Source organism: Anopheles cruzii, chromosome 3, assembly GCF_943734635.1.
Source record: "Anopheles cruzii chromosome 3, idAnoCruzAS_RS32_06, whole genome shotgun sequence".
Taxonomy (NCBI): Eukaryota; Metazoa; Arthropoda; class Insecta; order Diptera; family Culicidae; genus Anopheles; species Anopheles cruzii.
In genome coordinates this window covers 24,376,832-24,389,875 of record NC_069145.1, presented here as the reverse complement: position 1 = coordinate 24,389,875, position 13,044 = coordinate 24,376,832, and the positions used below count along the sequence as shown (strand labels likewise).

General features: G+C 42.8%; 1 protein-coding gene across 1 annotated transcript; it reads left to right on the top strand.

The window, feature by feature from the left end:
- The first annotated feature begins 192 nt into the window (after positions 1-192).
- On the top strand, positions 193-6,254 carry LOC128270095 (uncharacterized). Its single transcript, XM_053007501.1, has 5 exons — positions 193-196; positions 5,198-5,357; positions 5,450-5,592; positions 5,671-5,812; positions 6,002-6,254. The coding sequence occupies exons 1-5, from the start codon at positions 193-195 to the stop codon at positions 6,252-6,254; spliced, it is 702 nt and encodes a 233-aa protein (XP_052863461.1).
- Positions 6,255-13,044: the final 6,790 nt, after the last annotated feature.

Below are 13,044 nucleotides of genomic sequence, written 5' to 3'. Positions count from 1 at the left end.
GGTAGAATGAACAGGTAATTTATTTTCGCGTATCTAGTCAGCGAAAGGTTACGTGTGTGGTGTATGAAGAAGTATTTTTTTCTGTGCTGCTCTAATCCATCAGGAAAGTTGCAGTAAAAGAGATGTTCCAAACATTAGTGCGTCAGGACACGAACGAATGCATCAGAACTGACACTAGAGAACCCTTAGGCGATGGGTATGATCCAGCCACTCTCGAGAAGCTGCTAGTGGGGAACTAATAAAACAGTGTCAAGTTTGAAGTGGGCAAACTAAATTTATTACACTATGCATCGACTAGGTAATTTATACTCAACCAAAGTTCTAATACTTGAACTAATACCTCATACAAGGATCTATTTCATGGTAGTGAGCAAATCACTATTGCTAATCATTCCCAAGAGCTCGGATAATATACCGCACTGATGACGAGTTTTCCAAACGCGTAGCTTTGTGCAAAGCATCACACATACGTGGTGTTGTTATGTTTTCTGTACCATTAATATTGAACTCTAGCCCCGTCAGCTCCTAGCAAAATACTGCCTACCCATTGTTTCGTATAGAGCTATAGCACCATATGTATAGAGCTCTTTAAGAGCACCCCGTCATTATCATTTTTCAGAGAAGGATGAAACCATTGCTGCATGTTAAACAATCAAGAACAAACCGTTGATGAGAAATTCAATCAATATGAACAAAAACATGCCGAAACATGCAGACTGTCTATTACAATCAGCATCAAAATGTTTTCCCAATTCGAACCACTTTCTTATCAACCAGCAAGTGACACAGTTTTCGTTACCGTATCTACCGCCGGGTGGGGGCCGTCCGCAAGTTTCGGTGCCACGATTAATAACTAAAGTTACCGTCATACTTACCACGGCGAAACTGAGGAGCTTGTCGTGCGTCAAGTCGTCGTCCTTTTCCTTAAACACTAGCAGTCAGCGATTTCCAGGAAAACGAGATGATCTGGGAATGATGTGATTGTAATTAAATACGCTCTGCTGGCTGCTGCAGCTTCCACCCGCCGTTATCGATAACAGCCAGTTCCGCTGACAGGAGATTTGGTATAAATAACAAACGAACTCGTAATAAGTAGCCCAGCTGTTGCCAACTGCTTCGAGATAGTTTCATTTTCTTCTTTTCATAACACTTTCTTACAGACAGAGACATGTGTCGGGTGCATCCATTGTGGAGCGTGTTGTGCCGATTTGCTTCGACTTTTTTTTTATTTATGTGATCCTTTTTCATGATTAGAATTTTTATGAACTTCTTTTGCTGTTAATTGAATTCTTCTTTTAGCGTTTTGTGAAAAGTTGTATAATTTTCTTTCACAGACATCTTTTTTTAGTTCCTAAACTACACACATCTACATACACCATTTTAACTTTACTCATATTTATGAACACAAAAACTGTGTAAATTTTGTTTAACAAGTAATAAGACAAGTAGTATACTGTCAACGGCATGATTTCATAACGTTACTGTAATAAAAACAGAGTAAGGTGATTGTCTAAATTTCAAGGGTCTTAGAGAATTTATAGATTAAATTTCATACATCACTAGTGTGAAGAACCATTGCAACGGCATTGAAGCCAACGTTGGAAGCATTTTAATAAGATAGAAAGCACTATTAAAGGGTCGACGTTTGGTCGTATAAAAATACCCGCCAGCAAATGTTTTCATTGGGGGTTGGCTGTTTGTTTAGGAGGTTGATTGATTTGTGCAACCTTTCGTCGTTCAAACCTTAAAGCATCAATACGTGTAACCTATTTTTCCCAACAGGCTTTAATTTTTAGAAAAAAAAGCCAGTCGATCACAGGAATTTGACGACGATGTAACGCAGGAAAACACTTTACAAAATGTAAGTACTGTAAGCAACGGTGACGGTATGATCCACCATGCAACATTCCACTATTAATGAATATGTCGAAGAATAGTTTGAAGTGCTGATAGATAGTCTCAACAATAGGCATTAAGCGTTTTCCAATCATTTGTAAATTGGTGCCGCCAATGAGATCGTTTCAAAAATGCCAACGTTTGCATGAAATCTGAGTAAATAACTCTTTCGCAGGAGGAACCTAATAATAATGGCATTAGTTGTTAATTAATGATTAATATCAAACATGTCGTAACATGCCATAATTACTTCTTTGTTCTGGAGTTAAGTTACAACGATGTCCGACCGGCATTTAAATTGCCAAACGATGCATCGTACATTCTGGCCTTACCCTTCTGCTTTTTTTTATAAAGCTCTAAGTTATCTAACAAAGCCACAAGCAATGTAGAACGTGTAACTTATTAGCTGCAAAGCAATAGAACGTCGTCAGGAGTAGGTGTAACGCCACGAACATTTTCAACGGAAAGCAAACAAATTTTCTTGTAAACGATGTAAACGATTGACAACCGAAAAACTGTAAGATCTCGCCTGTTGAAAATCTTATACATGTTTTGATGAAAACATAAAGCCGATGGTTACACTTTGCGAATTAAAAGGTTGTTGCGGAAAACATGCTATTCAGAAAAGTTGCTTTTACGATCAATTTTCACCTGCCATTTCTCAGCGGCTTTCAAGCAGGCTTCCGTTATGATTGATTACTTCCAACGGGCACTGGGAATGTGGCTACTTGCCGCTAGAATAGGAATCAGGTACGTTTTAATTAAACCATATTATACGGATGTATTCAGTCCGATTTTCCGCCGTACCTTGTCGAGCAGTAAATTTTAATTAACTCACGATTTTCGCCAAAATTTTCATCTATCATTCTCCACTCCGGTAGGGGACGAAAGCTGGACAAAAACTTCGACCTCCTTTTAACATCTACGCAACCCGCACCGGTGCGAGGTAGTAGAACTTCCAGCATCCCGACGGTGCGAGTGTTAACTTATGCTTTACGTATAGCACATTTTGCATTCACGTGCCGCGAATGAATTTTGGTTCATTCAAACTAGCGGCCAGAACCGGCACGTGATCGAAATACCGAAGACCACTGGTCGACACCGGAAGCATGGATCGCCAGCCAATGTTAATTCGCCTATTCTTCCCGGAAAATCAGATTTAAAAGATTGTGAAGGTCAAAACACCGTCAGCATGCGCGTAGCTACTGCCAAATGATATCTATTCAAATTTTTGAAATATTCTTTTCGAAAAATGTCCTTTTCCTGGCATTCTGCTGAACTAATTCACCTTTTCCTAGTGCAACGATTTATTACCACACAAAAGTTTACTTAGGATCAAGAAGTTCATCCTTAAAGCAAAAAATTAACGAGAAAGAATCATGTTTATTGTAGCAAAAGCATCAATATAACAATGTACTCGATTGGAAAGGGCTTGTTCTGCTAAATGTGTAATGCGAAAGCACTAATGATTAACAAATTAACGGTATCAGACTCTTGGTTTTCCCGAAGGACGAGGAACTTCCGTGAGATACCACAGGGTCTTTCGGATGAATTCGAGTCCACGAAGTTCACGCGATGGCAGCCCATAACCATCATGGTGTTCGAAGTAGTAACTTTAGTCCTTTAGCTACTTTGCACCCGAACAGTTCAGTTCCAAACAGGGCGGAGTTGTAGTTATTCACGAAAGTATTCGCGAAATACGCGTATCGTTGACTTTGTCGTGCAGTGAGGCTTTTAAAAAGCGCAAGTTTGAAGTGAAAATGAGAATGTTCTATTTTGATTCCATTACACGATTCAGTTGCGTAAAAAGAAAAATAAGAATCCTCTACTACTAGCTCAACGAGGTTCTATTTGATCCCAACGAAAGTTTGTGAACAGTTTAAATACGTCATGCCTGGAATTGCAACTCTGTGGATAGCATTATTTTCGTTACTCTTTTCCCCGACACTTTGTGGTAAGTAATGGACGATCAGACAAGTGGCAACGTCTGTTACGTCGATAACAATGATCTAGTTTTGCGATGAATGTTACGAAGAGTAGTGTCACCGTACTTGGTGGCCTTAAAATGTTGGCTCGCTGAATAGTTAACAAATGTATCAAATTCTATTACATCGCCGTAAAATGAGTGATTACCAGTGGGTAGCGCTAAAATGCTTACAGACATCTAAGGCTGGGTTGGAAGGGATATATTCATGGCTGGCCGTTCACGATAAAACTGAGAATAGGTTCTCGACCAAAGGATTCATAAAAACAGAATGATATTAGTAAGGGCTGATTGTTTCTCAGCACCATGCTCCATGATTTCCTAATACTGTTACAGAAAAGTCTCACATGGCGAACTTTGAAGCTCGAACCGCAGTCCATCGTTTCGTTGACAACGGCCAATTCAAGCGAGTAAAATAAGTCCCAAACGAGGGCGTGCCAAAGTCTTACCAAAGTATTGCCCGCAAGCAGTCCCGGAAGAAAACGCTTCTCCAAAAAGTGCCCCCCGCGTTTGCCATAGGCGAAGCGGAACCAGTCATAGGTTTACTGCACGCATATGTCACAGCTCACAGCTTGAACCAGATCCGGCCCTCGAGTAAAATGCTCTTGAAGAACGCCAGTCTCCGACGCAACTGGTTCGGAAGTAACGAGTTTGGGGAAAGCGCTCTTGGTAGAAAGATATTTAATCACCAGCCAATGCATGTGTTGGCAGTGCAGACAGCGTAACCAAACAAAAAAAAAACCGCGAAACAAGCTCTTTGGACGGAGAATAAGAAGCCAGCGGGACACTTTAAGGACAGATTTATAGGCACCAGAGAGAGCCGAGCCGGCGCATATTTCTAGGTCGACGCGATTTACTGTGGAAGGCCAAGGTGGCAAGGTGACTTTTTACTAGACCGACGCGAGTTAATGTGGCATTTTAACTAATATTAAGTATTTGACAACTTATCACAATCATCAGGCCGTTTAGTTTTTAGCTTCCGCGTTACGGTGCCGGAGCTGGAGCATGTATTTTCATAAATAGAAAATACGCGAAGTCGAGCTACGTGAAATGATTGAATCGAGCTTCTGAAACGCCTTTAACTTCCACCCGCTAATGAGGTTTGAGAAGAACGATAGCAACGCATTTTCCATGTTTTTCGTCGTCAAATACACGCAGTCCTTTTTTCACAGCCCAACACTTTTGCCATGAAAATGCCATCAACACCAACAATTGCCCGAGTTTTTCCACAAAACTTTTACTTTGTTCAGCGAAGCAAACTTTTCTGTGGCCCCCTCCTCCTCCATAAACCCGGGTGTTTCGTTTTGTGCTTTGCAGTGCCCGGCACCGCCGTGGAGTCCTTCCCCGAGCCCGTGTGCGGACAGATAGCGCAGATGCTCGACAACTGTTTTCACAACTCGACCCCCAACATAGCGGTGGAGTTGCTGTACAGTGTGCAGATCCCCGAAACTATCGAGCAAATCAGCAGCCGGTGCCTGTACGTCGTCGCCCTTTCGTAACCTGTGGCGTCCCAAAAATGGGACACTCATTAACACGGAGCACTCCGTTTCCGCTTGCCTTACGATGTAGGTTGTTCAACCGCGGCATGGAGTGCGTTCAGCGATATCTGGACATTTGTGTGGACACCAAGGAGCGGACGATCATCGACAACGAAGTGTACGGCGCAAAGCGGCTGTACGAGTTTCTGTGCCGCGATCGAGCCTTCCAGCAGGGTAAATGGGGAAGCTGACGCGGGGGAATGAGGAAGCTGCCGCCTTAATGAGCTTACCTTCCTGGGCTTCCCATTGCAGAGTTTCTCTGGCATAAAGGGTGCTTCCGGCACGTGCACCACGATCTCGATGATTGCTCGAAAAACTTTGTCACCATCCTGAAGGAGGAAGTCACCAAAACCACGCAACAGTCGTTCAACCTACAGTACATGCACTTCTGTTGGTGAGTAACGGATCCGTCGAAAGTTCTTTGTCCACATCTTAAGCGCCTGCTTAGAATCTGTTTCTTTTTTCTATCGGCCAAAAGATAGGCTCTTAATGCCCATCGATGGCAACGCTCATATACTTTAATGCTTTAATGTCGCTTGTTAGCGTTACTTCCCACTAAGCCCTTTTTTCTTCTACTCCAAAGCGCCCGGTATGCGTACGAAAACTGCGTGTACAACAGCGCCCGGTACAAGTGTAAGCCGGACTCGGCCCTGTTCCTACGGCGCATCGCCCGCCTACTGTCAACGGACCGCCACTTTTTGAACTGTGATAAAATCGAAAACGAAATCTGCTCCTCCGCGTGGACGCCAGCCGTCATTGACGACTGGCATCTGGTTCTGGGGACGGTGCTGTTGTTGCTGATACCGCGTGTGGTACGCCTGATCACGCCGCCGTAGGTTCTTGTGATAGATTTGAAATGGATTCTTTCGCCGAAGCAAGAAGCAAACGGCACCACATTCACCGACCACTCCGGAAACGTAAGCGGATTTATTTGCTGTGGCTTCAGCCGGGGGCCTTCAGCCTGGTCCGCCGCGCCTGTGACCGGGAACGAGGTGCCAGTCTACGAGCCCATTTTAACGAGAAAAGGATTCGCCGCATATCCTAGCCTGCAGCGCGTTCGCCGGATTGTGCCCGGGGTCATCGAAGCATCACGTACAAACGTCGCTCTCTTCCCACGAGATGCGTTAAATTAATCTTTCTCGGTATGGTAAATAATAAAACAGAAACACAGCCGAAAGCTCGAGGGATTTTTTCTTATTATTATCATTTTATTGACAGGTTGTCAAAACCGCACGAAAGAACGTTCCCTTTCCCTCCTTCTTTCGCTATAAGTTTCTTTTGATGTACTCTTCGATTTGGAAGATGAACCAGGTCTGTTCATGGCTGGTATATTGATGACTTACTAACAGACAAAGAAAACAATATTTCACCATTTCGAGCACCGTTACCATTCCTTGTTGCTACTGAGCACCTATCTAAAAGTTTGGTAATATAATTAGGATAAGATCTACGTGGTCGGATGGTAGAATTCAATTACACTCAGTCAAGTGTTTGGCTCCATGATCAAAACACGCAGCACCCAGTTCGGTTGTCCAGTTCTCTGGATAACGCAACCTATCGAGCCTCGTGGCGGACGGAATGTCAGTAGAAGAGCTTATAATTCCACGAACCTCGTGCTCCAAACAGTCGCCTCAGTAAGGCATGGCACGCTGCCAGATCTGACTGGAAGACAGTGGTTTGGCAAGGAGTGGCCAAGATTTAGTATACTGTTTTTGCTGTGGTGCCGAGCTACGAATCAAATAATTCTAAGAAACCTTCATTCTGGGTTTTCCTGTGTTCTGGGTGACACAGCATGCTAATGGCATAGTGTGGATCGCGTATTTCGACTTCCACGACAAAACATACTAACAGAAAGTAATGTACATTACTCATAACGATTTGACCTAGTTTAGGCAATCATACTTATGCATCAGTTTCAACATCACGCACGTTGATGGAGACGCCTAGTAGTTCATAATAAAGATATTCAGATTCCGGTATTTGAATGTAGATTTTTATATCAATAACTTTTAACTTTTATAACTACATAAATTGTGTGTACCGCCGAGTGGTCGATTTAGGAACCGCACAATAGTACTGGCGATGCAGCGGGACATATTTCAATCGTAATCCAACTGAACCATGGAGGCGCATGGTATGCCACGGTATTGCTAAATTGTTTATCGGAATTACTTACGGGAATTTACGTACCAGGGCCGGTAATCTAACGTTCGGTAACGTGAAATTGATTCGGGACCAACTTTGATTTGCTCGGACGTGAGAACCACGGTGTCCACTATTTTCTGATCAATATTTAATAACCTATGGCAGGTGATATTGGCGCAAAATTTATTGCACCCTAACGGGGCTGCAGTTCTAGCGAGGCTCTGTGCTAGCGGGTTCCAAAATTTCGAACGCCAGTGAGAGCCACACCATCAGAAAGTGTCAGATTTTAATTTATCTGTGAGTGGAAATGATTTCTAGAATGTGGACTACCGTGCACATTAACAGGTAAAACGTGTTTTGCTAACCTCATACATTAACATTATTCGTGCAATACCTATCAATTCGTTGGACAATTACCAAAGTGAAACCTGTGGCACGATAAATTCATCCTATGTTTTCCCAACATCCTAACGAACGGTGAGCATCATAAACTCCCATGGCAGCAGGGATATCTCTCTGCTTTTTGAAACAGCGACGTAAAACAAGATACGGTCAATGTGCCTAGAAGTATATTTTTGGAACTTTAAGCGTACGGGACAGTGAATCCACGGAACGCATCTAGCACCGAGTACTGAGAAAAATGAGAATCGACTTATGCTACACGCTAACGATTGATGGCTTTATGCGAACGTCTACGCTACATATTTCTTTCTATTCGACATTCGGAAGGCTTCGCACATTGGATAGACCAAGGTGGTGCCACGTTGTTTTCACGAGATGGATGAAGTCAGAGGAAAGAACATATTTTTCTATCTTTTGATCCACTTTTATCGGAAACGAAACGACTGAAATCGGAAATGTGTACGTCGGCGCAACATTCACATTATTCAATTGGCTACACGATACGCGGTGCATTAAAATCAATCGATCAAAAGACAGAAGTGAAGCGTTACTATTTGCAATATCACGATCACGCACACTTTAACCAGAGTTGTACCGCTAAAGAAACATCTCAGTGGCTTGAAAGAAAGAAAACTTTTACATCCACCGTTCACGGTTCATCTCACGTAAGCACCGCCGCAATTTCAATGACTTTTCCGATTTACTTATTAAAATAATTATTTAATCCACGGTAGAAGAAACTTTAACGAAAGGTTTTGGAGTAATTTCAGAACCATGTGCCATTATTTCTAAACTTGCAAATTTTTTGTTCATACAACAATGCCCAAAAGACTTAGATAAACACTTACATGTCAACCTTTGTATGTAACTATAATGCCTTTGTTAGGAGTTAGGCTCAAGTCGACCAGCAAAGCTCATTCATGTCTTGTTATCATAAAACATATGCTAGCGAGATCATGTACGAAGCAGATGCACTAAAATATCCAAACAATGATGGCCGAACATGATTTATTGACCGCATGAAACCACAAGCATCATCGAAGCCGGGCCGGGCAGAACAGACTTTTATGTTCATTAGCCTATCGCTACACGCTTTGGGCCATCAATCCTCGGTGGGAAAATCAATCATCTGACCAACAAATGCGACCGAGATACCGGTTGGCATCCGTCGGAGTAACGTTGACTTGATTTTCGGTGCAGTAGTTATGGATGTGGTCTTATCTTTAATTCTTTGTTTTTAAAATCCATATGTAAAAAACCCAGTCTGTGTACGCACACATCTATTGGCCTCTTTGTTTAAACTAAAAATAAAGCGAACAATTTAGAAACTTCAATTCCTCAGAAGCCACTCCGTTCTATACCGGTGCATTCCAGGTTCGTTCGCTGTTTGTGTTTTGGAACGACAAGTGACGACGGAAAACTAAGAAATTGAATTATCTATATGGCTGCGCTATCAAGTACAGCTACTTAGCTTCAACACTGTACGACCACAGCCATGCATTAAGGTTCACTGCACAGCGTTCTAGGTCGGTGGTACGTCGGTAACTGCTACCATCGACGATACTACCACCGTACTCAAAAGACAAGGCTGAGGCTCTTTCGGTTTTCCTTTTAGACTATAAATTTTGCCGAAGGTTAGGAACGATAAACCGATGAGCTAACGGGTGACAGCAAACGCGTATGTGGTTTTTATTGGCGTTCTTTTTATTTCTTTCCAGCGAAAATGAAATCTTTCTTCTTACGCCGTGAGAACACAACGCGTGAGCCGGTACTTTTCATTTTCGTAGTTCGCAGAAACGTAAGATTGTAACAATTTATCGACGTCCGGTGGTAGCCTTTTCAAAGTTTTCTCGCGTCTTAAAAACGATTTATGCGTTGGAGGTAGCGTAGCGGTCGCAAGGTTGTTGGCCAAAGTGAATTGGTTTTTATCTTCCGACATGCATCGCGCCTCTTTAAAGTTCGGGAAACTTTTTGGCAGCGGCTCAAAAACTGTACTTCCTAGAAAGGAGACAATCGAGAAAATGTGTAAACTATGTTAGTACAATTTATGATCCTGCCGTACAGCGGCTCGCTGCCTGGACCATCAAGTCAGTGGCAGCAAAAACTGGCTTAGTATTCCAACACTTGATTTCTGTCGACTAGACAGCATAGAGAATAAGGATAAGGAAAAAACAAGTTTAGGTTTAGTCCTGACCGTCAAAAACAGGCTTGAGACAGATGCTCAGAAGGATTATAGTCAATAGCTGGCGCCAGATACCAACAATAAACATAACAGTTTTACTTCGCTTCAATTATTGTTGCTTTTGTTATCTAACCCGCAACCACTTGGTCAACTAATAGCTGGCAACGTACGTACATGATTCGCGTTATTCCATCCTCCACCTGTTTGTGGTAAGGCATACGTATCGTATAATTTTGGTTTTAGTGTGTTAGCCCTAGGGTTTATTTCGTTCCTTGGGTAAATCACACGTTGATGTGCGTTGACGACGATATTGCCTGTCACATGAGCCGTGCCAGCGAACCCAGCCGTAGTTTTGTTTCTCCTAATTCGAACCACTCCGGTGTGGGTAGCAAACAACGGTATAACACTACCACAATGCCGTTGTACCATGTATCTGATGGCAATCAACGTCGTGCGAAACATCTGTCGGTGCGGAAATCTCCTACCATAAACACGGCCTCACGTCTTCCGACACCCCGGAGGTACGATGGCCCTTGCACCAGATGTATGATAAACGCAGCAAGTTTCCTCTACCCTTGGATGATAATCATCACAATACGATCCCATGCCATGGGTTCCACGGTGGTACGACACCTTGCGCGATAACACAAAGAGGTGTGTGAAAAAATCGTCACCAAGTGCCACAGGCGTATTACACCGGGTCGAGCAACGTGTGGAACCGCGTGCGAACTATGTCTGTGCGTATCGTTCTCAAAGTAGGAGACTCGTAACTGAGTACATAAACGCAACATAAGCATTCAACTGATACCGGAGTGCCCGGGTCTAACAATCGCTACAGTATTAGTTTTGTATGGTTAATTTTCTCCGAAGTAAATAATGAAAAAGTATTGGAACGGATTGTAGCACAAAGTATGGCTAGACTGTAGACTCTCATAAAAGCTAATATAGCTTTGTTTTAGAACACGAACAAGAGAACAGAACAGAACTATTAAACTATAAAAAGGCGTTAGGTCAAATCCGACGATGGAATGAAAACATGAATGACTTATCAATTCATACAGCAATACTACTAATTTGTTGCCTTCTTTTCTGCTTCCTACCCTAATAGGCCCTAGAAAATACCAGAAAAATAGACAACTCTATGGTTTTGCTTTTACCTCAGCGTTGGAAAATTCTGTTTTAGAGAAAACAGAATATTTTATGCGCCTTTTCTTAGCAGGTTATGATATCATTTCCTTGATAATGCATGCAAAAGATTCGGGTGGATCTCTTTAGCTACTATTCCCATGACTAGCTGAATTCCTTATCCTTCTCAAATCCGCGACCAACAACGACGAACAAGCGCATATAGGTCCTAAGCTGGGTACAAGACCGAGCCTAAACCACCGTTGACGTTGTCCTGTTCAGCAGCACGATATTTGGGCAAATCCTTGCCCATTAAACTGCCAACCACACTACGGATCGGAAATCAAAATCAGCCCCAGGATCAGTGGCCGGTTCGCCTGAACCAGCATTCCCCGGGCATTGAAAGTATCAGAGCACCTCACCATCGTTTCGTGGATGGGTCTTGCCGGTATTCGTTGAAGCAGTAAAATCAACATTCGTGTTACAAAATGCGAACTTGCACAGCGCAGCGGCCATGATGCGTAAGGGACAAGTTCAAAGAAATTGTTTTGCAAACATTTTTTGCTAGCTACCGATATCGAAATCGGTTTCGGCCAAAAATCCATACCCTTGCAGTGAATGAATTAGCCATGCCATGTGGCGGCTTGATATTATTTAAATGGTATTAGTTTTTTTATTAGTTAAACATTAGCAACACTATTAAATTAAAGGAGCCAACAGGATAGGTTGTCCTCACCGCCATTGCGTTGCAGCTGGGGGTATGGTATCCACTCCAAGATTCTGACTCTCGGGAGCCTGCGTCCCGAGTCGTTCGTCCTTTTCTCGGTATACAACGATTTCGCGGACAACATCAATCATCACCGGCCAGTTTATGTTGATTGATTACTTCGTGAAGGGTGGCCGTAACGAGGACCATTCCTAATGAACGCAGACTTCATCAAGTGCTCGCCAATCCTGTTCCGACCACCGTAGAGGTCAACAGTGTTTTAGAGGCGACACGGATACTGACGAAAATATATCTTTTCTATTACGTAGCCGTCCGTTTGTAGTTTGAATATAAAAACTTAAACTTTACACAGGTTTATGAATGGAACAAAGACGCTATCGAAGAAGGATAGGATAGTGATAGGCAGCAAAAGCGACTGGATTGGTGGTTCGAGTGCCTTTCGGAACCCAAACAGAATGAATGATCAACACTTCAAAACAATAAACCTCGAAGACTCTTACATTCAACGCTACGCACCTTCCATTATTAGTTAATTAGAAAAAGGGTGAAATAGAAATTATGGCGCAGTTTTCCTTATGCTATTAAACAATTTGAATTACGTTCATGAAGGCGTTACGGTTTAACCAGATCATTCGGCGCTAGGTCGGCAGTGTAAATGATAAAAGATTACTTTCATTACTTTCACGCACCGTCCATGGCACTGGCAACGGCCGGCTTAATCCGTAATACCCACAGGAAAGGTTTCGGAAAACCTCAGGTAGTATGTTATAAATATTAATTATTGCGTCCTCCTACCGCGCGGTCATCCCAGCGGCGGACAATACTAGCCGCCATTTGCAATCCGCCTAAAACGCCGATTCCCAACCACGGAGAGCACAATGCCAGGTGGTTTACGTGTGCCAAAAATTTGGCACTGAATATACGAGCTGCCGAATGGCCTGTACTCTAAATTTAAATTTAACAATTTAAATTCAAATTATGCTACCGCACGTGCATGCTACAAAGTGGAGAAAATGGTTCTATCGACCTCCTACTACGCCATTTC

Coding starts and splice junctions, on each gene's coding strand:
- LOC128270095 (XM_053007501.1), top strand. Junction 5,593..5,670: donor CGATCGAGCCTTCCAGCAGG/GTAAATGGGGAA, acceptor TTCCCATTGCAG/AGTTTCTCTGGCATAAAGGG. Junction 5,813..6,001: donor CAGTACATGCACTTCTGTTG/GTGAGTAACGGA, acceptor TCTACTCCAAAG/CGCCCGGTATGCGTACGAAA.